The following is a 23911-nucleotide window of genomic DNA, read 5'->3' on the forward strand; positions in this document are numbered from 1 at the left end:
GAAACAATCTTCTATGAAAGTTGATTAGTGCCAAAATAAAGTGTTCTGATTTCAGTTGGATATTAACATTTATGCTTTATGTTGTTGAACAATATTTGAGAACTATACTATTTTTTCATTCTTAACCTCATTTGGTATTTCCATAGCTCAAGTTCCAATTGCTCTCTATATGTTATCCATTGTCTTTCCTTGCAGCTTTTTTTTCTTCTGAAAGCCATTAAGGATGTTTTTGGGCACAGTCTGAGTTTCTATCTGCTTCATATTCTCAATGTGGCATTTGTAACATTACGGTTTTGAAACCTAGATTGATCCTAAATGTATCATACCACAAATATCCTTGACGTCTAAAGCACTGTATATATATAAATTCTTTTTATATCAGAGCAACTCCCATTTCTTATACAAAGTGCAGAATACAAAGTACAATTTTAAATTGGGAAACCAAATCTTTCCATTTCCTTTGAAATTTGGAGAATTTGATATTTAATCCATGGTTTTCTCTTGCCACATAAACGTAAATGTATCTTCCAAAATTTTAATCAAGAAAGTCCCGATCAAATTCTTGAAGAGCTTCTCTGTATCTAAAAAGTTTGAAGCAGGTTGTTTTTCATTATTTTCAATCTTCCTATGTTTTGCTCTTTTAAACTTATTTTCATTTTACTTTTCTTTGAAGGTAATAATGGGGAGGAAGATGACGATTCCAGAGAACTATTCAAAATGATCAGTCGTAGATACAGTTTGAAGAACCCTACAATTTTAATGGAAGTAGAAAGCCATGAGAGAAACAAGTCAAATAATTGCAAGCAGGAAAGTTCATCTTCTGTCCTTGAAGCAATGAAAGCCTCTGTGGCCCAGCAAGGAAAAATAAAAACGAAATATAATGAAGAATGTCCAAAACTATTGATAAACAAATTAGATACAGATAAACACGGTCAAATCCAAATCAAAGAAGATTATATATGTAGAGATAATGGAAAAAGCTATAAATGGACCCTGTCTGTTCCCCATAATAATGGGTCCTGTATATCTCCAGAAAGGACCCATGCAGGAGAGAAGACATATGAATCCATGGAGTGCAGAAAGCATTTTATTAAGGACAATCAACCTATTCACCATAAAAGGATCCACGAAGCGGAGAAAAGATATAAATGCATGGAGTGTGGAAAGAGCTTCACTTTTAAGAGTTCTCTTTCTTTGCATTTCCGGATCCATACGAGAGAGAAGCCCTATAAATGCATGGAGTGTGGAAAGAGCTTCTCTCAAAGTAATTCTCTTACTTCCCATTCCCGGATCCACACAGGAGAGAAGCCCTATAAATGCATGGAGTGTGGAAAGAGCTTCTTATCTACTACATCTCTTACTTCCCATTACTGGATCCACACAGGAGAGAAGCCTTATAAATGTATGGAATGTGGAAATAGTTTTTCTACGAAGACATATCTTAAGACCCATGAAAGGATCCACACAGGGGAGAAGCCTTATAAATGCATGGAGTGTGGAAAGAGCTTTATTAAGAACTGTCAACTTATTTATCATACTAGGATCCATACAGGGGAGAAGCCATATAAATGCATGGAGTGTGGAAAATGCTTTACTGACTGTAGTCGTCTTATTGGACATAAAAAAAGCCACACAGAGCAAAAGTATAAATGCATGGAATGTGGAAAGAGTTTTTCTACGAAGACGTATCTTAAGACCCATGAAACGATCCACACAGGGGAGAAGCCTTATAAATGTATGGAATGTGGAAAGAGTTTTTCTAGGAAGGCATATCTTAAGACCCACGAAAGGATCCACACAGGGGAGAAGCCTTATAAATGTATGCTGTGTGGAAAGAGTTTTATTAAGAACTGTCAACTTATTTATCATACTAGGATCCATACAGGGGAGAAGCCATATAAATGCATGGAGTGTGGAAAATGCTTTACTGACTGTAGTGGTCTTATTGGCCATAAAAAGAGCCACACAGGGCAAAAGTATAAATGTATGGAATGTGGAAAGTGTTTTTCTACAAAGATGTATCTTAAGACCCATGAAATGATCCACAAAGGGGAGACGCCTTATAAATGTATGGAATGTGGAAAGAGTTTTTCTACGAAGACGTATCTGAACACCCATGCAAGGATTCACACAGGGGAGAAGCCTTATAAATGTATGTTGTGTGGAAAAGGTTTTATTATGAACAGTTATCTTAACTACCATAAAAGGATCCACACAATGTAGAAGCCATATAAATCTGAAATCTGGAAAAAACTTCAAGAGGACCAATGGCTGTATTTCCGTATACAAATACATTTGCGTGGGAATCTTTTGAAATGTTAGGTTTTAATTGTTGAAATATACGTATGCATTTCCTAATTATATTTACTGAATTAGGAAAGGGGTTTTGACTTTTTTTGCCCCTCATGATATTTTAAGTTTATATTTTCTTTTCCATAATCTGTTTCCATCATTTTGTAGTTTCCCCTTTTTTTACAGTCAGAGTTGAGACACAATTGACCCCTCTTCATTTGTCCTCCAAGGAGGCTCCTGAGGTAAAATTTCTGAAACCTCCAGCAGTTTCAACTCCCCCCCCCCCCCTTTTGGGACTGGTTTTCTTTTTCCTCAGTATTATTTCCTTTCTCACAAGCAGCCCCTCGTTCTTTTGGATAATTCTTGGCTTCTCCTGGAGCCAAACATTTGACAAGTGCAAGTGTATGTGCAGAAGTAGAGAACAAAAACGGTGAAAAATCTCCCGTTTTCCTGATTGTGGCTTCCTTGCCCCATCTTCTTCCCTTTCAAGCTGGACTTTGCAGCAACCACAAGACACAAAATGTATTTCTCAGAGAGCCTCCTGGTCCTCATCTTCTGCCCACCTGGCCATTTCTGACAGGGTTTGGCCTGTGTGGAAAAAACCCTATTGTTTTTACAGAATTGTAAGAAGACCTGTTGATCTGTGAAGAAACTACATTGTATACATTTTTAATTTCATGAACTAGGCTGAAGTTTGTAAATTGTATATAGGAAGACCTCTCTTATGCTACAAGCCTGCCTTAAACAGAATTTACTGATATGATAGTTACTCTAGAGCAGGGGTGTGAAACTCGAATTCATTGAGGGTACATCAGGGTTGTCTCTGAACTCGGAGGGTCAGGGGTGTGTATGACTGGGGGTGGCCACGGTGGAGTCACACAGGGTCAAGATGCATTTCCCCCCCTTATTTCTTTCCACAGTTGTTTACTATAACCATTTTCTTATCTCTTCTACCAGATATTACTGGCAAACACTTATTACTTATTCTTCATACCCCACTAAACCTTTTATTTCTAAATGAATACCCCACTGTTTTATAGTAAATTGCTTTTCCAGGCAGGCCTTCTCGCCTAGATTTAAGCACCCCGCAGCCATCCGGTCCACAGGCCTTGAGATTGGTCCCCGGTGTTCTAGAGACAATGCCTAGGAACTAGGACCATTAAAGGAAATTAAATAAGAGCAGGGGGCAATAGAATTATGAGTCATCGGAGATGTAATCGAGGTGGAGATCGGGGTAGACGATTTGGATAGGTTGCAACATCATAATGACTAAGCCAATGAGGGAAAGGTGGGAAGTAAATTTGTATCTAGAGAATATAAGGCAAATGTATGGATGATTTTGGGCGTGTCCAGTGTACCTGCCTGTGCGATGTGGTCCACCCTGGTTGCAAAGCAGTGAATAAAATGACCATGGTTCTCTCTTGGAAGTTTTGGCTGCTGATTGTTGATTTTCAACTAGACAATGAATCCCACAACTCCCTTTTGCGGCCTCATCCAACCCCAGCTGAGCCGCCAGCGCCTGTTCTTTGAGGGAAGTGAGTCCAACTCCTCCAGAGAGATTTTTCTCCATCACCACAGACGGACGGGAAGGAGAGGGAGATTGGAGAAGCTGCCAACTCTGGGGACGCCTGAGCTCTTCTCCGACAGCCTTTCCTCCTACTCCCATGCCCATCATCCCTTCCCCTACTCCCATGCCCATCATCCCTTCCCCTACTCCCATGCCTATTTTCCCCTCAAACCAGATAGGCGCATCTTTCCCGCTCTTTCAGGGTATCCTGGCACTTTGCAGAGTCCACCAGGGGGCGATCTCACATTCGGGAGGAAACAGAGCATGCGCCGGGCTCTTCCTCCAACCCAAGGGATGTGTGTTCCCAGAAGTTCGCCGGGAGTGTCTTTAGGCGTGAGTGGGAAGCGGTGCCTTCGCGCGAGGCGGAGAGGCTGCCCGGATGCCTTTGCAAAGATGCGGATCCCGACGAGACACTCCCGAGACTTGCGTGAGTGGCGGCTCTGCCCGTGCAAAAGGGTCGCGCGCTGGAGGGGCGCGTGGAGACGGGACAAGTCTTCCTGCGGGATGGGAGTCCGGAGTCCCATCTTCCCCTGCCACCATTACCCATGCAGGAGCCAGGAGGGGGTGGGGGAGAGATATGGGGCTCCCCAGAAGGGGCGGGGGCGTTTCTCCCCTTTTATTGGGGGGAGTGGAGGCAGAGATTCTGCTGCTTAAATTTAGATCTTCTCCACCTCTTGGGCATTTTTAATTGTTAATTTTAATTTTAAATTTTAACTGTTATTGGGATTTTAATTGCTTCAAAGTACTGTAATTTATTTATTTATTTTCTACCTCCTCCATATTATATTGTTATGATGTTGCTGTTGTACGTCGCCCCGAGTCCCTGGGGGGAGAGGGGGCGACTAAGAAGTCAAATTAAATAAATAATAAATAAATGCTGACTCTGAATGCAAGGACGGATGTGCGAGGACTGGAACGGGGGTGCTGCTTCCCAGCCTTTTCCCACGACTTTTTTCCCACGACTTTTTTCCCACGATAAAGTATTGGATACTTTATTTAATTCCCTTTTTAACTTTTGTGATATGTGTTTTTTTAATGTTGTACGCCGCCCTGAGTCCTTTGGGAGAAGGGAGGCATATAAATCCAATAAACAAACAGACCGCAAAAGGGGCTCTTCCCGCTGGAAAGAAGGGAGACCTTGCAGGGACCGAGGTGCAAAAGCATTCACACCGTGTGCCCGATGAGTGGTGTTTCTCCAACTTAATTAAAGGACTGTTTTTAACTCTCCCTCTCTTAGATCATTAGAATAAAGAAGTAGGAAATGGACATCAAAAAAGCATGTTTTTAATGTATGAATCCAGTCTTTTGAGTCTTTGATAGAAGTCGATACAATAATACAATAGTAGAGTTGGAAGGGACCTTGGAGGTCATCTAGTCCAACCCCCTGCCTCGGCAGGAAACCCTATACCAGGAAACCCTATACTGTTCCAGACAAATGGCTATCCAACATCTTCTTAAAGACTTCCAGTGTTGGGGCATTCACAACTTCTGGAGGCAACTTCTGCTCCACTGATTAATTGTTCTAACTGTCAGGAAATTTCTCCTCAGTTCTAAGTTGCTTCTCTCCTTGGTTAGTTTTCACCCATTGCTTCTTGTTCTACCCTCAGGTGCCTTGGAGAATAGTTTGGCTCCCTCTTTGTGGCAACCCCTGAGATATTGGAACAATGCTATCATGTCTCCCCTAGTCCTTCTTTCTCTTAAGCTAAACATACCCAGTTCCTGCAACCGTTCTTCATATGTTTTAGTCTCCAGTCCCCTAATCATCTTTGTTGCTCTTCTCTGTACTCTCTCCAGAGTCTCCACATCTTTTGTACATCGTGGCAACCAAAACTGAATGCAGTATTCCAAGTGTGGCCTTACCAAGGCCTTATAAAGTGGTATTAACACTTCACGTGATCTTGATTCTATCCCTCTGTTGATGCAGCCTAGAACTGTGTTGGCTTTTTTGGCAGCTGCTGCACACGGCTGGCTCCTATTTAAATGGTTGTCCACTAGGACTCCAAGATCCCTTTCACAGTTACTACTACTGAGCAAGGTACCACCTACACTGTACCTGTGCATTCCGTTTCGTTTTTGTTGCCTAAATGTAGAACCTGACTCTTTTCACCATTGAATTTCATTTTATTAGAAAGTGATCAAGAAGGATTGGTCAGTAGATGCCCCAGTTGCAGAGAAGTGAAAGTACCTAATAGGATTCTCCACTTTCTCCTCTGACATTAGTGGTTTCAAAAGGTTTTATTTGGGTTATTTTCTCTTTGGGGATGGATTCTCGCTACTTAAATTAGTCAACCTTTTTCCTTGGTACTTTCTTTGGTTTTCCATTTTGGACATTTAAGCTTAAAACCATGCATGCTTTTTCTGGAGACAGAGAATAAGCTAGGCTCAATTCCTCCGTGCTTAAGAGGGTGGGTGAACATCATTTTAAGTTGTGTTCTTTCAAGCCGTTTTTTGTTTTGGAATATAATTCCTTATTGGCCAAGTGTGATTGGACACGCAAGAAATTTGTCTCAAGTGCCTAAGTGTAGATACAAGCAATAAGTGATAAATCTTGACCATAGTAATCGTAAAAAATATATCCATCATAAGATACAACCGTTGGTGATAGTCATAGGATACTAGTTAAGCAATGCACATAAATCATACAAGGATATAATAGTATAAATCGTAAAATACAAGCAGCAAAATTATAATCATAAGTTCATAAGAAGATGGTGTAGGAATATATGACTCAATATTGGCTTCTGCTTATATTATTGTATACTGTCAGAAATTAGTTGTTTTCTAGCCTAGCAAATTGTAACCTTAATACTGGATGGCATTACTCCAAATGTTATCTCCCTGCTGCATCTCCCTTCTATTCTTGGCTTCAAAGCTAGGCACATTCTTGAAAACATAGAAGAAATTGTTACACGGGAATATCAGGTCCCATGGATAAAGGAACCAAACCAGGGAGTTTTCCTGGCTCATAAATCCTTAAAGCATTCTGCTGAAGAACAACTTGGCAAAGGGGGGCTGCCACCACTGTTCCCTCTAAGGTGTGTGGCTGCGCGCCCGCGCAGGTGGCAAGAAAACACCGCGCAGCAGTTTCCAACTGCCGCGCAGTGCTTTCTGCTGTCACAGGCGCCGGAGGCTGGGGAGGTCCTTTGCAGACGGCTAGAACTGGCCGCCCGCAAAGGACCTCCCCGGACTTGTTTTGGTGAGCGCGGGGCGACTGACGCCAGGAAAGCAAGCCCAGGGAGGAGGTCCTTTGTGGGCGGCCAATCCTAGCTGCTTGCGCCCGGAGCTGCAGCTAAAGTAAAGCCCCTGCCGCTACCGGAATATCTGCTGCCGCCTCCTCCTCCTCTAACAGCACCCGACACTGCGGCAGAGATGAAGCCGCCAAAGCTCCCGCCGGCGCCCCCGCCCATGGCAGCGGCGCCTCCCCCTCCGTTCGGAGCACCTGAGCTGGGCCCCGCGTTACCCTTCCCCCTCCTCCTCTGCTGTGCTTTTGAGGAGCCATGAGGCCGCGGGAGCCAGTAGGAAGGCGGCGGAGGGGGCGGGAGCAGGGGAAAAAGGCCTCATGGCTTCTCAAAAGCATGGTGGCGGCGGAGAAGGCAGCAGGGGTAATGCGGTGCTCCGAGTGGAGGGGGGCGCCAGCGGGAGCTTTGGCGGCTTCACTCCAAATGTAGTGGTGCTGTTGGAGGAGGAGGAGGAGGCAGCTGTTATTCTGGTGGCGGCAGGGGCTCGTCGTCGGCGTCTTCAGCAGCAGCCCTGCCCCCTGTGAAAAAAGCCGAAGATGGATCCACGCAGATGACGTCACCGCAACATGACTGGAGGAGGAATTCTGGGAGTTGAAGTCCACAAGTCTTCAAGCTGTCAGGTTTGAAGACCCTGGGTTTTTTTTTTCTAAAGGGTTAGGGGTGCAAGGATCTTGCAACTTGACAGCTTTAAGACTTGCACGCTTCAATGTCAGAGTTCCTGAGCCAACATGACTGGAGGAGGAATTCTGGGAGTTGAAGTCCACAAGTCTTAAAGCTGTCAGGTTTGAAGACCCCTGGGGTTTTTTTTTCCTAAAGGGTTAGGGGTGCAAGGGTCTTGTAACTTGACAGCTTTAAGACTTGCGTGCTTCAAATGCCAGAGTTCCTGAGCAAACATTTTGGTTGCTAAGCAGGAGCGTTGTTAAGTGATACTGACATTATATAACACTTTTAATTAAGCGAGTACCTTGAAGAAACATAACTTTGAGTTTCAAATAATACTGATTTCGTTGTTGTCTTAGGTGACATTTGTGAAAAAAATTCAGGTGCTCAGGCATGAAAATGTGCCACTCAAACACTATACTTTTCTGCTCACACTGAAAAAAAATTAGAGGGAACATTGGCTGCCACCCCCTACCCAAGGCTATAGGAATCCTCCATAGGTAAGACAGGAGCTTGAACAAAAGGATGCAATAAGTTGGTAACGACTCTTTGTCTCTGATTGGATAAACTTTGTTTCTATCTGCCTAAAATGAGTATATAACACTCTGAGCCACTCTTGCAGAGTGTGGCTATTCCTTACATGCATTTGTTTGTATGTTTCGGGTATAGTTTTGTCATCCAGCTTTTGCTATGGCCATAAATAAAAGTTGATATTTTTTTGTAAGCCTGGTCTGGAGCCTCACTCTCTTTGGCATTTCAATGGCTCGGGGAAACTGTTGGAACCTTACAATAGGTAATAGGAAATGTGACAAGAGTAATGGGGTGGGGTGAGTTAACCAGTTTTTGAGATGAGGTCCTTAAATTTTGACATCTTGTATGAACTCTAAACGTAGGCTAAATCTGGATGGAAAGTCCATAGAGTGATACGGATAGCCAAGAAGATTATAGGAAGCTAGCATCCTGTTATTCAGGATACTGCTGCATAACAGGAAGCTCAAAGCATTGTTAGAGGCCCCACAACTCCACTTTACGGTCTGTTTCTGTTTCTCCCTTCTAGGAGGAGGTTTTGAGGTGTTTCTCGCAGGACAAGCGGATTCTGTGAAAAGCTTTGTTCCCCATGCCTTCCACCGGGTGAAGTTGCAAGATTCATTTTTCTCATTGGAAATAGAATTGTTGCTCCAGTGTGTCATATAATGTACGTGAGTATATGCATAATTATGTATTTATGTATTTAGTTTGTTAGGTTTTAATATTGTATATTGGAGATGGTGACACTCTGAGATCTGTATGCAATGAAATTTCAATTTAATGTATGCCGATTAGTGTACATTCAAAGTGACAATAAATTTATCCTATCCCACCGCAACCTAACATAATCTATGGTGACACTCTAACTTTAAATTAACTCAACTCAACTCTAACTCAAATCTAACTTTAATTTTTTTAAAAAAAATAAGCCCACCCTTTGGGGGGGGGGAAATAAATAGAAAATTATCCAAATATAAAACATTTGCTGCATTTACATGGAGGGAGGTATGCAGTGGAGTACCCCAAGGCTCTGTTTTAGGCCCAGTACTCTTCAACATCTTCATCAATGATTTGGATGAGGGAATAAATGGGGAACTCATCAAATTTGCAGATGACACCAAGCTGGCAGGAATAGCCAACACTCCAGAAGATAGGCTTAAGATACAGAAGGATCTTGACAAACTTGAACAAAATGAAATTCAATGGTGAAAAGAGTAAGGTTCTACATTTAGGCAAGAAAAACGAAAGGCACAGGTACAGTATAGGTGGTACGTTGCTCAATAGTAGTAACTGTGAAAGGGATCTTGGAGTCCTAGTGGACAACCATTTAAATATGAGCCAGCAGTGTGCAGCAGCTGCCAAAGAAGCCAACACAGTTCTAGGCTGCATCAACAGAGGGATAGAATCAAGATCACGTGAAGGGTTAATACCACTTTACAAGGCCTTGGTAAGGCCACACTTGGAATACTGCATTCAGTTTTGGTTGCCACAATATAGAAAAGATGTGGAGACTCTAGAAACAGAGCAGAGAAGAGCAACAAAGATGATTAGGGGACTGGAGACTAAAACATATGAAGAACGGTTGCAGGAATTGCATTATGTCTAGTCTAATGAAAAGAAGGACTAGGGGAGACATGATAGCATTGTTCCAATATCTCAGGGGTTGCCACAAAGAACTATTTCCCAAGGCACCTGAGGGTAGCACAAGAAGCAATGGGTGGAAACTAATCAAGGGGAGAAGCAACTTAGAACTGAGGATAAATTTCCTGACAGTTAGAACAATTAATCAGTGAGGAAGAGAATTTGCCTCCAGAAGTTGTGAATGCCCCAACACTGGAAGTCCTTAAGAAGATGTTGGATAGCCATTTGCCTGAAACGGTATAGGGTTTCCTGCCTAGGCAGGGGGTTGGACTAGAAGACCTCCAAGGTCCCTTCCAACTCTGCTATTGTATTTGTTTATATTCCAATATAATATATGCCATGTCTTGCTGAAAGCTGCTACCATATTTTGCACCACTCTTGATGGACACACATACAATACCCGCAGGATCCATCTGCTCAATACCATTGCATCCTTTATGATCTTCTCAATCATGAAGATTAATGTTGTTCAGAGCTTACGTCCATCACCTTCTTATTCTTTGAATGTATTTTCTTTTCCATCTCCGATGCAGAAACTCGAGTCATCACAACAACCTTCCTAACAACAAAAAGTACTCTTGAGTGAAAATCCTGGATAGCCTTTGTGACCAATCCTGAAGCTCCAGGAATAGCCCTATGAATTGAAAGGTGTTTGGAGATCCATATGATTCCTCAGAACTATCTGGAATTTCCTTACCAGACCGAGAAAGAATGCAGAAACAACCGTTAGCAAATGGGGGAATTGGAAAAGGAGCATTGGATGTTCAGCCAGGCAGCTGTAAGAAGAGCTGGGCAAGAACTGGGCAGAAGATCCTGGAGAAGAAGACCATCATCCCTTCAGAGATTCAGCCTTGTAACTTCAGAAACATCCAATACCAGGAGGCTGAAGGTCCCCGAGGACTTTGCAGCCAACTCCACAACTTTTATAGTCAATGGCTGAAGTTAGAAAAGCACACTAAAACCCAAATGTTGGACCTGATTGTTCTGGAGCAGCTCCTGGCCCTTCTGCCCCTGCCGATGAAGAGCTGGGTGCGGGAGTGTGGAACAGAGACCAGCTGCCAAGCGGTGGCCTTGGCGGAAGGCTTCCTCCTGAGCCAGGCAGAGGAGCTGAAGGAGCAAGTCGAATTGCAGGTGAGAGACCTTCGCCTTGGAAGTCCAGAAGAGAATAGAGAATGTCTTTGAATATTTCACCCCTACCTTCTATACTTCTCTTGTCTTCATAACACGTGGAAGGAGATGTTTCACTAGTTATTGCAGGACATTGTTCCATTATCCATTCTAGAGCGTAGACTGGAGACAGCTGTTCTTGCACATTCTAGGCTCATTGACAGATACAATGAAGTTGTTTTTTGAGGATTAGAATCCAGTTCCTGTTGTGTGATGTATTTCTCTTTTCTCTTTTCTCCAAGCTTTTGGCTATTACTTTGTTTACTTCTAGGTGTTCGCTAATTCGTTGCTTGATGATCTTTTCCAGAATCTTTCCTGGTATTGAGGTCAGGCTGATAGGTCTATAGTTTCCTGAATCTATTTTATTTCCGTTTTTGAAGATGGGAACCCCATCAGCTCTTTTCCAGTCCTCTGGCAATTCCCCGGTGCCAGAGGACTGGAAAATAGCTGATGTGGTTCCCATACTGGGGAATTGAAGTTGTTTATTGAGAACTAGAATCCACTTCATGTTGTGTGATGTATTTTTCTATTCTCTTTTCTCCAAGTCTTTCCCTCTGCAGAGCAGAGAACCTATGAGAAAGAGGATTCCATCCAATCCCCCTCGGGAGCTGTGTTCCACGAGGATGTTTCCTGAATCCTCAAGTCAGGACATGTCAAATGGTAATCAAAAGTCCACCCATTCCAGAGAGAGATTCCAGCTGTCTTACCTTCTCTGTCTCGTCTCTTCTGTAGAATGCGTCCTGCTATTTTATTAATTATCCATTTAAACTTTCTGTCTCCCTCTCAGGGAAGAATAGAACAAATTTGAGTCCCCTTTATGGTGATGCTGAAAGACTGGTTGAAGCTCCAACTCAAGTAAGAGAGGGATAATAAAACATAAAATGTTCACAATGTGAATTTTTGCTGAATAGGGATCCTATTAGTAATTCTTTTGACATGGAATTGTGGAAGACTACTCAATAATAACTGGAATAATCACATGGTCCCCTTATAGTTTTCAAAGTGCCTTGTTTATAACCAGGGATAAGAAAAATAATGGCACCAGGTTAAAAGATGAAGCAAACTCTTAAAATCCAAAGAGGGTGGCCAGATCTTTAAAGCAATTTCTAATACTCTTAATTTGTACCTGGAATTTTGGGCCAACAATCCGCCTTTGGAAAGGATGAGAAATTATCTTTCTAAGCAGATTTCTCTTCTTCAGCCTTTGGGTTGGAGCACAAGGAGTGGATTCCTTGTAATCTGAGGAACAAAAGAAACAGATCTTGTGTGTTTTTGTCCATTGATGACACCCATGTAAATCCCTGAGTGCCTCTCTTTAATAAAGGTTTGGAGCATGGATTATTTGTTCTGGGAACACCACAAGCCTTTTACTTAAATGGTAAAAAAAGAACACACACACACACACACGCATATACACATTTTGTTCTGCAAACTTTGGGTGGATTTGAGTGAGTAATGGGTGGGATTTTTATGGCCCATGCCAGTTGATTCTCTCCAGATGCTGAAAGTCTTGTTGATACATGGGGATAGACAGATAGGTGGGCAGACAGACAGACAGACCCAGACAAAAAGTGGGAATCCTTCCTTTCACTGCTGATTATTTATATTTTTTATAAAAAGTTTTTTATTAAACACAAATTAAAGCATTGAACACAGTGTAACTATCCTGGCAAGATCAATGTCATACATACTAAGATATAAATGTGCACATTATAACTACCCTGCTTTTTAACCTTCGATCTATTCCGTATTTACAAATATAAAAATACCATCTTTCCAACCATATTGCTTTGTTCTTATTCATTTTCGCTATTATAGTTTCATACATAATTCTAATCTCCATTCTATAAATCTTTGTCTTTGTTTATTTGGGGTCTTTCTTTTTTTGTTCCAACCATTGATAACATTTGTCCCAGATCCTATAATATTCTGATTTGGGGGATTCTGATGATTAGGGGATTAGGATTCTGATGATTATTCTGATGATTAGGGGACTGGAGACTAAAACATATGAAGAACGGTTGCAGGAACTGGGTATGTTTAGCTTAAGAGAAAGAAGGACTAGGGGAGACATGATAGCAGTGTTCCAATATCTCAGGGGTTGCCACAAAGAAGAGGGAGTCAAGCTATTCTCCAAGGCACCTGAGGGTAGAACAAGAAGCAATGGGTGGAAACTAATCAAGGAGAGAAGCAACTTAGAACTGAGGAGAAACTTCCTGACAGTTAGAACAATTAATCAGTGGAACAGAAGTTGCCTCCAGAAGTTGTGAATGCCCCAACACTGAAAGTTTTTAAGAAGATGTTGGATAGCCATCTGTCTGAAACGGTATAGGGTTTCCTGCCTAGGCAGGGGGTTGGACTAGAAGACCTCCAAGATCCCTTCCAACTCTACTATTGTATTATTGTATTATTGATTCATCTTTATTCTTCAATTCCCATGTCAATTTATCAATTTCAGCACAAGTCAGAATTTTCCTAATTATTTCCCCATCTTCCCTGTTTTTCCAGCTTTGGGCAAAGGCCATTCTTGCTGCTGTAATAATATGCATTGTTAAATAAATTACCTCCTTGTTATATTTATTGTTTATGATTCCCAAGAGAAATAGTTCTGCTGTGAATTCTATTTCCTCTTCGGTTATCTCTTATCAGCCACCTTTGAATTTTCCACCAATATTCTTTTGTTTTCTGGCACGACCACCACATATGGTAGTACGTGCCTAATTCACAATCACATTTCCAACATTTTGGCACTAAATTTCTAAACATTTTGGCTATTCTCGCAGGTAGCAGATGCCATCTATAAAACATTTATATCCCATTTTTCTTCCCATTTATCCAGATGTATCTTACAGGGAAAGTTTATCGTCCATGCAACAGAGGTATATTATAAAGTTTATCGTTCATGCAATCATTGTCTCCTTAAACTGTTCTTCTTCCATCTTGTATTCCAGTAAAAATTTGTAAATCTTGTTTATCAATTTGTCATTTGTCCCCAAAAGGATCTTATGTATTACCATCAGCTCCCCATTGATGCCCCACTCTTTCATATCTTTCGAGTAACGTGATTGAATTTGGAGATAGGCCCAACATTCCAATTCTGTTTCTTGCTCTTTTAACTCTTGCCTCGATCTTAATCTCCCTTCCTTATCTAATATATCTTTATAGGTGACCTCTTTTCCTTGGTTGATAAAGTTTGGATGTACTACCGTTTCTAACGTTGATAGCGAAATTGGTACCTTGCCGTAAACTTTCTTCTTGAGTTTGTTCCATGTTTCTAATAACGCCTGTCTTATAAAGTGCCTCTGAAAATATTGATGTGCTACCTGCTTCCCGTACCACAGGCAGGCATACCATCCTAAATGTAAATTGTGGCCCTCTGGCGTCAGCAATCTATTATTTTTTAAAATCTATCCATTCTTTTATCCAGGTAAGCGTTGTTGCTTTATGATATAATTCCCATTCTGGTATAGCGAATCCTCCTCTTTCTTTTACATCTTGCAGACGTTTGAATTTAATCCTTGCCAAATGTAATCTGATGTCATTTTATCCAATTTTCCAAAGTACTTTTTTATCTGAGTGCCTCTCTTTAATGAAGGTTTTGAGCATGGATTATTTGTTCTGGGAATACAACAAGCCTTTTACTTAAATGGTAAAAAGAATACAATACAATACAATAGTAGAGTTGGAAGGGACCTTGGAGGTCTTCTAGTCTAACCCCCTGCCTAGGCAGGAAACCCTATACCGTTTCAGACAAATGGCTATCCAACATCTTCTTAAAGACTTCCAGTGTTGGGGCATTCACAACTTCTGGAGGCAAGCTGTTCCACTGATTAATTGTTCTAACTGTCAGGAAATTTCCCCTCAGTTCTAAGTTGCTTCTCTCCTTGATTAGTTTCCATCCATTGCTTCTTGTTCTACCCTCAGGTGCCTTGGAGAATAGTTTGACTCCCTCTTCTTTGTGGCAACCTCTGAGATATTGGAACACTGCTATCATGTCTCCCCTAGTCCTTCTTTCTCTTAAGCTAAACATACCTAGTTCCTGCAACCGTTCTTCATATGTTTTAGTCTCCGGTCCCCTAATCCTCTTTGTTGCTCTTCTCTGCACTCTTTCTAGAGTCTCCACATCTTTTCTACATCGTGGCGACCAGAACTGAATGCAGTATTCCAAGTGTGGCCTTACCAAGGCATTATAAAGTGGTATTAACACTTCACGTGATCTTGATTCTATCCCTCTGTTGATGCAGCCTAGGACTGTGTTGGCTTTTTTGGCAGCTGCTGCACACTGCTGGCTCATATTTAAATGGTTGTCCACTAGGACTCCAAGATCCCTTTCACAGTTACTACTACTGAGCAAGGTATCGCCTATACTGTACTATACTATACTATACTATACTATACTATACTATACTATACTATAGCTATAGCTATAGCTATAGCTATAGGTATAGGTATAGTACAGCAAGGTATACTATAGCAAGGTATCACCTATACTAACACACACACACACACTTTGTTCTGCAAACAACTGAGTGGATTGGAGTGAGTGATAGGTGGGAATTCCATGTCCCATACCAGTTGATTCTCCAGATGCTGAGTCTTGTTGATGCATGGGGATAGATAGATTTGCGAGCAGACAGACAGATCCAGACAAAAAGTGCGATTCCTTTCTTTCACTGCTGATTTTTGTTCTGTTTTCTTCTCATTCAGGAAGGTCTTGTGTCCTTTAAGGAGGTGGCTGTGTATTTCTCCGAAGGGGAGTGGTCACAGCTGGATGCTGACCAAAGAGCACTATATCAGGAAGTCATGCTGGAAAATCATAGGAACGTGGCCTCTTTGGGTGAGAACATACAAGACTTTTTTGTCAGAATAAAAAACTACAAATTTTGAAAATAAAATAAAGATGATAGTTTAATGTGATTAATGAATAAGAAAAAAGTATGATAAAAGAGAAAAGAGCAAGTAATAGTTATATTTTCCTCCCTCTTTCTAAGGTTACATCTTGACTTCATTTGGTATTTCCACAGCTCAAGTTCTAATCGCTCTCTATATGTTATCCATTGTCTTTCCTTGCATCTTTTATTCTTCTGAAAGCCATTAAGATGTTTTCACAGCCTGAGTTTATATCTGTTTCATATTCTTAATGTGGCATTTGTAACATCATGGTTTTGAAACCTAGATTGTTCCTAAATTTATCGTACCACAAATATCCATGACGTCCAAAGCACTGTCATGCCTTCCTATTTCTAAAATTCTCTTTAAAAAAAAATAAAGTTTTTAATTTGATAAACATTAAAAACATTTTACATAGTATGACATTTCTGGCATAAACATTTCCATATAGTAATTAGATCTTATAACAATTACATTTTATATCCATTACATATGTGTACATAGCCAGTCAGATTACCTGTCCATTGATCCTTTCTTTTATATAATTACTAATCCTACAAATACATATTCAATTTTTACATAACAAACATAATTAATACCATATTTTCCAATTCTTATCTGTGTTTTTCTGTCCTGGTCTTTTTCCCTCATTTCTAACCATTGGTACAATTTGTCCCAGATTTCGTGATATTCCATCTCACCCTTGTCTTTGAGCTCTAGAGTCAGTCTGTCCATCTCTGTGCACGTCAGTATCTTATTTATTATTTCTTGTTCTGAGAGAGTCTTCTTATTCTTCCATTTCTGTGCAAAGATCAGTCTTGCCGCCGTTAAAATATGCAGCGTTAAATATAGTCCATCTTTGCCATGTTTTTCTTTTCTCCTAGTAGAAATAATTCTGGCCTCAACTCCATCCTTTGATTTAGCATATCTTCCAAATGCTTTCTTATCTGGTCTCAAAAAGCCCTAGCCTTCATGCACTCCCACCACATATGGTAGAAGGTCCCTAGTGCACCATTACATTTCCAACATCGTGGCGATAAATTTTTGTGAATTTTAGCTAATCTTGTGGGTGGGATGTTAGAACATCTTGTATAAGTTTTCCTTATACGAGGTGGCTAAAGTTAACTTTGTTTCTTTCCCATAAATCTTGCCAATTGTCCAAATCTATGCTATAACCAAAGTTCCTATTCCATGCTAACATCGTTTCCTTTACCTGCTTTTCCGCCATTGTATAATCCAATTCATATTGATATAATTTTTTAATCATTTTAACCTCTTCACCTAGAAAATTTTTATCTAATTCTGTAGGTTCTTTCCTAATACCCCTTTCTTTTTTGTCTTTTACGTATCGAGATTGGACTTGTAAGTAAGCCCACCATTTCAGTTCTATTCCTTCCTTATACAATTCTCTTCTAATTTTAGTTCACCTCTTTTGTTTAGTATCTCGTTATAAATAATTACTTTTCCTAAATTAATAAAATTCGGATGGACAAACATCTCCAACGTTGATAACCAGTTTGGCGTTTCCATGTAGTTTTGTTGTTTAATCCTTCACCACACATCAAGTAGAGCTCGTCTTATATGGTGCCTATGGAAGTACTGATGGGCTTTATGTTTGCCATCCCATATGAAGGCATGCCACCCTATTTGCATACCATGACCTTCCAACGCTAATAGTCTTCTATTTTTAAGTCCTATCCAATCTTTTACCCATGATAGTGCAGCCCAATAGTATAGTGTTCTGACCCCCTCCTCTTGTATAACAAGTCACTCCGACACAAAGTCACTTCCAGATGTTTATTGACATACAGGTTCAACCTTGGCAGCAATCCAGCCTGCCAAGGTCAAGATAGCACTCTGGGCAGCAATCCAGCTAAACCCTTTGGCAGCAATCCAGCCTGCCAAAGTACGACACAGATCTGAGAGATTCTCCAACTCCAATGATCAGTTGATTCCTGCAAAGGGCGTGTCCACAAGCAGTCCCTTTATAGTCTGGAGAGGAGTCTAATGATCAGCAGCTGAGAGCCATTACCTCCTGTAATTGCTCAATTGCTCCTTACGCCGGGTAGCACGCCTGTACCAAGCATCTAATAGCTCACTGCTGATGTCTGACTCACTGTCCTGTGACTCCTCCCCACTGCTCCAAGGCATGACATCAGGAGCCCCCTTCCTTTGGCTTTCACCACTGCTCCATGCCTCAGGCGCCTCCTGGTGGCCAACCAGCCTCTCTGCGCCCTGCTCAGAGTCGGAACCCTGTCCAGGGTCCTCCACATCTTCCTGAGCCGACTCAGAGGGACCCTCGCCGTCGGAGTCCGGTGGCAACTCCAACGGCTCCTGCTGGGCCACAACAGTATAGTATCTTTCCCAATTGGGCAGTCAGAATCCTCTTCTCTCCTTGGAATCCTGTAAGAATTTCAGTTTAATTCTGAGCCTCTTCCCTTGCAAATAAATTTAAATACCATTTTGTTTAAATTTCTGAAATATTCTTTCTCCAATCTTATTGGTAGAGTTATAAAAAAAAAGTATTTTGGGTAAGATGTTCATTTTGACTGTTGCTATTCTCCCCATGAAGGAGGGCTGTAAATTTTTCCACCGTTCTAGATCTGCCTTAATTGGGTCAAATAGTTTATTGTAATTATCTGCTTTAAGTGTTATGCATCTCGCCGCTAATTGCATTCCTAAATATCTCACTTTCTTTGCTATTTAAATGTTTATTCTCTCAGGCAATTCATTTTTCTGCCCATTTGTCATAATTTTCACTAATAGCTTAGTTTTTTCTTTATTTACCCTCAAACTGGTTGCTTCCCCATATTCTACCAGTACTTCCATTAGCCTCATGCCAGACCCCAATGGTTTCTCCATAATAAACACCAGGTCGTCTGCAAACGCTTGGAGCTTAAATACTTCCTTTTAAATTTCTAGACCCTTAATTTGCTCATTTTTAAAAAATTATCCTGGTCAAGACCTCCAATGTAAATATAAATAATAGTGGTGATAAAGGTCACCCTTGCCTTGTGCTTGTTTGAATTTTCTAAAATTCTCTTTATTATCCGAGCAACTCCCACTTCTTATACAAACCTTACAGCAGAATACAAAGTCCAATTTCAAATTGGGAAAACCAGATCTTTCCATTTCCTTTGAAATTTGTAGAATGCGATATTTAATCCATAGTTTTTCTCTTGCCATACAAACGTAAATGTATCTTCCAAAATTGTAATCAAGAAAATTCCAATCATATTCTTGAAGGGCTTCTTTGCATTTAAGAAATTTGAAGCAGTTTGTTTTTCATTATATTCAGTCTTCCTATGTTTCGCTCTTTTAGTTATTTTCATTTTACTTTTCTTGTGAAGGTAATAATGGGGAGGAAGATGAAGATTCCAGAGAACTATTCGAAATGATCAGTCGTGGATACAGTATGAAGAACCCTACAATTCTAATGGAAGTAGAAAGCCGTGAGTCAAATAATCGCAATCAGGAAAGTTTGTCTTGTGCCAATTTCCAAATGAAAGCCTCTGTGGCCCAGCAAGGAAAAATAAAAAAGAAATATATTGGAAAATTTATGAAAGTATTCATAAACAAATTAGATATTGATAAACACGATCAAATTCAAATCAAAGGAGATTATATATGTAGAGACAATGGAAAAAACTATAAATGGACCCTGCCTCTTCCTCCTAAAAATGAGTCCTGTACAGCTCAAAAAAGGACCCACGCAAGAGAGAAGACACATGAATCCATGGAGTGTGGAAACAGTTTTATTAAGGACAGTCAACCTATTTACCATGAAAGGATCCATGAAGTGGAGAAAAGATATAAATGCATGGAGTGTGGTAAAGGTTTTCCTGAAAACAGAAAACTTACACGGCATAAAATGATCCACACACAACAGAAGCGCTATAAGTGCATGGAATGTGGAAAGAGCTTCCCTCAGAAAAGTGAACTTATTGTACATATAAAGATCCACACAGGGGAGCCCTATAAATGCATGGAATGTGGAAAGAGCTTCCCTCAGAAAAGTGATCTTATTGTACATATAAAGATCCACACGGGGGAGAAGCCCTATAAATGCATGGAATGTGGAAAGAGCTTCCCTCAGAAAAGTGATCTTATTGTACATATAAAGATCCACACGGGGGAGAAGCCCTATAAATGCATGGAGTGTGGAAAGAGCTTCACTTGTAGTCAAAATCTTAATTCCCATTCCCGGATCCATACAGGAGAGAAGCCCTATAAATGCATACAGTGTGGAAGGAGCTTCTTATATAGTCATTCTCTCACTTCCCATTACTCAATCCATACAGGGGAAAAGCCATATAAGTGCGAAGAGTGTGGAAAGAGCTTTACTCAATGTGGTGCCCTTACTCTTCATAAAAGGATCCACACAGGAGAGAAACCCTATAAATGCATGGAGTGCGGAAAGAGCTTCACTTTTAGTCATCATCTTACTTCCCATTCTCAGATCCATTCAGGAGAGAAGCCCTATAAATGCATGCAGTGTGGAAAGAGCTTCTCTCGTAGTACTTCTCTTACTTCCCATTACTCAATCCATACAGGGGAGAAGCCATATAAGTGCACAGAGTGTGAAAAGAGTTTCTCTCACAATTCTTCCCTTACTCTTCATAAAAGGATCCACACTGGAGAGAAGCCCTATAAATGCATGGAGTGCGGAAGGAGCTTCTTATATAGTCATTCTCTCACTTCCCATTACTCGATCCATACAGGGGAGAAGCCATATAAGTGCGAACAGTGTGGAAAGAGCTTTTCTCAAAGTGGTGCCCTTACTCTTCATAAAAGAATCCACACAGGGGAGAAGCCCTATAAATGCATGGAGTGTGGAAAAAGCTTCACTTGTAGTCGATACCTTACTTCACATTCTCAGCTCCATTCAGGAGTGAAGCCCTATAAATGCATGGAATGTGGAAAGAGCTTCTCTCGTAGTGATTATCTTGCTTCCCATTACTCGGTCCATGCAGGGGAGAAGCCATATAAGTGCAAAGTGTGTGGAAATAGCTTCTCTCACAATTCTTATCTTGCTCTTCATAAACAGATCCACACAGGAGAGAAGCCCTATAAATGCATGGAGTGCGGAAAAAGCTTCACTTTTAGTCACTATCTTACTTCCCATTCTCGGATCCATTCAGGAGAGAAGCCCTATAAATGCATGGAGTGTGGAAAGGGCTTCTCTCATACAAACTCTCTTACTCTTCATAAAAGGATCCACACTGGAGAGAAGCCCTATAAATGTATGGAATGTGGAAAGAGCTTCCGTCAAAATACTTCTCTTACTGTTCATAAGCGAATCCACACAGGAGAGAAGCCTTATAAATGCCCTGAATGTGGAAAGAGCTTCCCTAAAAGCAGTGGACTTCTTCAACATACAAAGATCCACACAGGGGAGAAGCCTTATAAATGCATGGAGTGTGGAAAGAGCTTTATTAAGAACTGTCAACTTATTTATCATACTAGGATCCATACAGGGGAGAAGCCATATAAATGCACGGAGTGTGGAAAATGCTTTACTGACTGTAGTGGTCTTATTGGCCATAAAAAGAGCCACACAGGGCAAAAGTATAAATGCATGGAATGTGGCAAGAGTTATTCTACAAAGATGTATCTTAAGGCCCACGCAAGGATCCACACTGGGGAGAATCCGTATAAATGCATGCTGTGTGGAAAAGGTTTTATTACGAACAGTTCTCTTAATTACCATAAAAGGAACCACACTATCTAGAAGCCATATAAATTGTGAAATCTAGAAAAAGCTTCAAGAGCACCCATGGCTGTATTTCCATATGCAAATACATTTGGAAAATCTTTTAAAATGTTATGTTTTAGTTCTTGAAATATATGCATTTCCTAATCACATTTACTGAATAAGGAAAGAGGTTTTGGTGCTCAAGAGAAATACATCTTCTTTCTTCATATTTATCCCATTCTCAATAGGATCATAATAAAACCTCAATTCCCCAATGTTGTTCTTTCTTGCTGACCACCAGTTTCTACATATATTCGTGTACAACTGAAACCTCCATCCATATGTTACGTTTGGTTCCTTATTTCTCACGGTTTAATCTTTCTAGTTCCAAATATACTCATGAAACTATTTACTTTGCAAAATCATATTGCACAAATTGCTGCTGCTTGGCAAACTACAAATAGTTCTTTTACATTATGAAATCATCCTAGCAGAAGTCTTTGGTTCACAACGGTGTAGGGTTTCCTGCCTAGGCAGGGGGTTGGGCTAAAAGACCTCCAAGGTCCCTTCCAACTCTGCTATTGTATTGTAATTCTTTCTTGGTGCCCGTCACTGTCCACCTAGGACATATTAAATGTAGAGATAGAGGTCATATAAAGGTTACGTAGAGGCCGTGTGCAGCAAACTGCCATGCCTCAGTAACTGTTTACCTCAAATGTCTATGAGCTCACCTAATTAGAACCACCAGGCACCATCAAGATATACGAGACTCTACCCTGGCTGGGATGTTCTTAAAGATTGACAAGAAGAATAAACTAATAACGATGCTGTTGCTATATATTCTTTTTGCTGCTTGTTAAAACTGTACAAAAAGCAATAAACTCTGCAGAGGCAGACAGACATTTTGTATACCTTGCTAAGACTGATTTCTGAATTCATCGTCTGGCGCCCAAACAGGGACATCCTTGTGGGGGAAGCAACAGCCAACATACTTACCTCCATCTGGAATAGACCCCAAGGTGCACCTTCATCCTCTGGGACCCCTCAGTGGTAAGTATGGGTTGCAATCTATCTCAACAACAGCAACAACATGTACGGGAACTTCGATTCCTGTTACAAAAGTCAGGTGTTACAGCGGGACGCTCCGTTTACCGGATTGGACAAAGTAGGGAATACTTTACATCTTGAACCCCGGGCTCCAGTACAGATATTACATCTATGGTTTCAATGCCGTCAAGCAGTGGAAAAATTTGGCTCTGATGCTTTGCCAGAACAACAATTGACCACAAAACCTCCACCTGATTATGATCAAATAAAAATTATTCCCCCCGAAATCATCTTCAATTGGGCCCTCAGCTCCTCATGAAGAGGTTAATAATTCTGCTTCTCCACGGCCATTGTATACCCCCATGAGGCAAATTTTAGAGGAACAATTAGCAATGGGGGGGGGGGAGAATATAGAAGAAATTGCTGATATGTTGTCTGTTTGTCCAGTACACGCGACGGGACAAGTAGATCAGAATGGAGCTCAGATAGTAGAATATCGTCCTCTGTCGTATGCAATTTTAACGGAACTTAGAAAAGGTTTTAGAGATACGGGGTTGGGTAGTACCTATGTGCAGGGAATGCTGGAAGCCACTATGAGAAAACATATTTTGGTACCTGAAGATTGGAAAACTACCTTTCGCATGTTGCTTATTCCAGTGCAATATGTAGTTTGGGACAGCGAATTTAAACACCGATGTGCTTTGCATGCTCTTCACTCAGGGGGGCGGTGTTCCTTCATTCCTGATCAATTGTACTGGTCTGGGCCCTTTGCTCCAGTTGATGCTCAGATTGTTTTACCAGCTGCCACTTTACAGGTTTCTTCTGAATGCATCTACCAAGCATTTGGAAAAGTGCCTGTTTCTGGCAAGCCTCAGCAAACTTTCTCTAATATCAGGCAGAAGGCTACTGAGCCATATCTGATTTTATTAACATATTACAATATGCTTTACGGCAGCAGAACGGTTGCAGGAACTGAGTATGTCTAGTTTAAGAGAAAGAAGGACTAGGGGAGACATGATAGCAGTGTTCTGATATCTTAGGGGTTGCCACAAAGAAGAGGGAGTCAAGCTATTCTCCAAGGCACCTGAGGGTAGAACAAGAAGCAATGGGTGGAAACTGATCAAGGAGAGAAGCAACTTAGAACTGAGGAGAAACTTCCTGACAGTGAGAACAATTAATCAGGGG

General features: G+C 41.0%; 1 protein-coding gene across 16 annotated transcripts in view; it reads left to right on the forward strand.

Moving 5' to 3' along the window:
- The window catches only part of LOC309391609 (zinc finger protein with KRAB and SCAN domains 3-like), a 145200-nt gene that overhangs the window by 13658 nt on the left and 107631 nt on the right, over nt 1-23911 (forward strand). For 6 of the 16 annotated variants that reach the window (XM_081952268.1, XM_081952269.1, XM_081952252.1 and 3 more), the window contains one exon: nt 19335-21954. In XM_081952268.1, coding sequence (XP_081808394.1) covers nt 19335-21715 — 2381 coding nt within the window. In that variant the 3' untranslated portion in view covers nt 21716-21954. Of the gene's footprint in view, nt 1-673; nt 3720-4112; nt 4287-8815; nt 8958-10460; nt 11059-11639; nt 11755-11881; nt 11950-15801; nt 15932-19334; nt 21955-23911 lie in introns of those variants that run through there. The other 10 variants (XM_081952262.1, XM_081952251.1, XM_081952265.1 and 7 more) reach the window with 10 other exon arrangements.

The sequence above is a fragment of the Natrix helvetica genome (assembly GCF_964273705.1).
Source record: "Natrix helvetica genome assembly, chromosome: 1".
In the NCBI taxonomy this organism is placed as follows: domain Eukaryota; kingdom Metazoa; phylum Chordata; class Lepidosauria; order Squamata; family Natricidae; genus Natrix; species Natrix helvetica.